At 51.1% G+C, this 2789-nt stretch overlaps 1 protein-coding gene across 1 annotated transcript; it reads right to left on the reverse strand.

Moving 5' to 3' along the window:
* Positions 1-690: 690 nt before the first annotated feature.
* NDN (necdin, MAGE family member) lies at positions 691-2320 on the reverse strand. The gene has a single exon (XM_004017705.5). It carries the CDS (start codon positions 2230-2232, stop codon positions 1255-1257), a length of 978 nt encoding a protein of 325 aa, XP_004017754.1. The 5' UTR covers positions 2233-2320; the 3' UTR covers positions 691-1254.
* Positions 2321-2789: the final 469 nt, after the last annotated feature.

Genomic DNA, 2789 nt, shown 5'->3' on the forward strand with positions numbered 1-2789 from the left:
AATGTTTAGGATTCATTAGTAATAATCTTTAGCTGTGTGTGTGTGTTGAGAGTAGGGAGCTACAAGTACAGGCTATAACATGAAAACTAAAGATGCTAACATGGAACTTTTTAAAGGCACAATCTAAAAGGCAGGAGTCAGGAGGGCAGCTGGAGGCAGGTGAGTATAAGTTCGGCCTCTGGGCTCATTCAGTCTGGGTCCAAACCCTAAAACTAAGCCTCTCCTCCCAGGAAGCCTTTATGATCCAGGGAAAGCTAATTATCTGCTTTATTTCTGTATTTCCTCCACGGTGCCTGCTTCACAAGGCTATTGTGAGGATTAAAGAGAGAAAATATATGTAAGGGTTTAGTACAAGGCCTCTCTTAGTGCCCACAAAAGACAGCTATTATTTTTTAGAAAATATGGAAAATGTAAGAGGGGCAATTACTCTAAATATCAGCATTTGTTATTTCTATATAATGTGATTATGACCCCTGTTTTGGTTTTTGCACTTCTACTTGTCAAAGCTTTGATATGAACTTGTGAATTCCTTCCTGAAAATAAAACTATGCCCTTTACATATTTATGAGTCATGATGAGTACTGACATCCCCGTCCTATTAGATGAAATAGTTATATCTGTATACTTTGTAATTCCCATTCCAAACCCATAATATTCTGTTAAGAAGATAAAGTACACTTTTTCCATGAATGACTGTATCACAAGAATCTTTAATGTTTAAAGTTTACTCATGGTGAGGTTGTATCTGTGTTTAGTAAAGTGTGCCCACATTGAGTCTGTTTCAGTTCACATCACCAAACTCCACAGGGATGTTTCCCGTGCCCAGGCAGAGCACAAAGACAGGGGTCAACTTTTCTCTTGGTTAGGCCAGCTTTTCTGGGGAGTTTTTCCAAACTCTGCAAGACCAATTTACCCCAATACACAGCCTCCGTCACACGTAAAAGAATATGGAAAATGCCTCAGTGTATTTCATAAGTTTAGCATGTCTCTGGTACAAAAAATTCAAGAAAGGTAGCACAAAAGCGAAAGCACCAACTGAGCTTAATTACAAACAACCATGCATGAATCCTATACACTAATATTACTGAAATGAACACAACATTGCATTAAGAGGTATAAAAGCACTGTATGGAAAACTTAAAAGTTACACGTGAAATACTGCACTGTAGATCCTGAATACTCTAACGTCCCACACTCCCACCCTTCCTCCACCCTGGTGAGGGGCAGAAAACTTCCATCTGCCTCCAGACCTTGCTAGTCCTCGGAGACACTGTTGCGGGGGCAGTGGGCAGTGGGGTGGGCCTCCCGCAGGGCTCTAGCCTCTTCCAGAGCCTCCCTGTAGCGGGAAGGCCAGGCCTGGGGGTTTTTCTTAAAGACCCTGGCCAGGAACTCCATGATCTGCATCTTGGTGATTTCGCGGCTGGCACGGGAGCCCCAGAAGAACTCGTACTCAGGGGGCTCGACATGGGGGACGCGCTGGTACTTCAGGTAGTTCTGCTGGACGAACTCCTCGGTGATAAGCTTTCTCACGTCTCCGAAGGTGGAGTGTTTCTTCCAAGGCCTCAGCCCCAAGATGCGCAGCACGTTCCAGACTGCACTCTCTCGAGCGCCGCGACCCTTCACGTAAATGAGGCTCAGGATCATCAGCAGGAGGCCCGTCATCGGCATGCGGTTGCTCAGAGCGACCCTGTCCAACTCCTCTGGCTCCAGAGCTTTGACCAGCGAAAACTCCATGGTGTGCAGGCTGGTCAGCCTCAGGTGCAGCCCGAACACGCGTGCGAGGATGAGGCTGGTGCGCCGAAGGATGCTTCTGCACCACTTCTTGTAACTGCCGATGACATCCTTCACCATGTCTGGGAACCAGATGATCATCCTCTTCTGGTCCTTGACCAGCACGTACCACATGAGCTCGTGTGCCTTCTGCACCAGCTGGGCCGGGGCCGGGGGCGCCGGGCTGAGCTGACTTGTGCTCGGGGCCTGGTGGGGACGGCCTTCGTCAGCGGCCTGCTGCAGGGCCTTCGGGTCTCCCTCTTCGCCTGGAGCCTGGGAAGGCAGCGAGACCAGAGGGGCATCAGGCGGGCTTAAGGGAGGGCGCTCTGGCTCAGTGAGTGTCGCGGCCTGAGACCCCGGAGGAGAGGGCCCCCCGGTAATGCCGGGGCTGCCGTGCACCTCGGAGTTGGAGGCCTCGGCCGCAAAGTTGGGGTCGCACACATCCTTACTTTGTTCGGACATATCTGTTCGGTCTCGCAAGAGCAGGGCCGCCGAGTCCGAGAGCTCTTCGAGTCTGCTTTCCCTCCGCGGACTCCTGGAGAGGAAGTGCGCATTGCTGCGCGCGGCGCCTTCCGCAGAGGCCAGGCAGGGCGGGGCGGCGGCGGGCCGGGCCAATGCGCCTGCGCGTCCGCGCGCCTGGGGCCCGGCAGTCGAGTTGGCGGGCGGGGCTCCTGGTGGGCTGCAGGAGGGGGCTAGGAGGCCCCCAGTAAGCATAGAGGGTCCGCTAGAATATGGGCCTCAGTGATCACACCCCCTCCCCAGGTATCCTGTTATGGCTAAGGAGGAGTTCTTGAGGAGGAGGGGAGGGAGATGGGTGAGCACTGGACAAGGAGTCAGTTTAAGGGACAGATGGCAATTTAAGCTTCTGAAATGCTGAAACTGAACTTTCTTAGGAAGCATTTGATTAGGTATATCCAAAATCAAGTTAGAGATCAATCCAAGAGTAAGAACTAGGCTGGTGTGTCAACTAGGTTTCAGATCAGTGTGAGAATTTAAACTGAGAGAACAGCCAGGATTGC

Source organism: Ovis aries, chromosome 18 (assembly GCF_016772045.2).
Source record: "Ovis aries strain OAR_USU_Benz2616 breed Rambouillet chromosome 18, ARS-UI_Ramb_v3.0, whole genome shotgun sequence".
Taxonomy (NCBI): domain Eukaryota; kingdom Metazoa; phylum Chordata; class Mammalia; order Artiodactyla; family Bovidae; genus Ovis; species Ovis aries.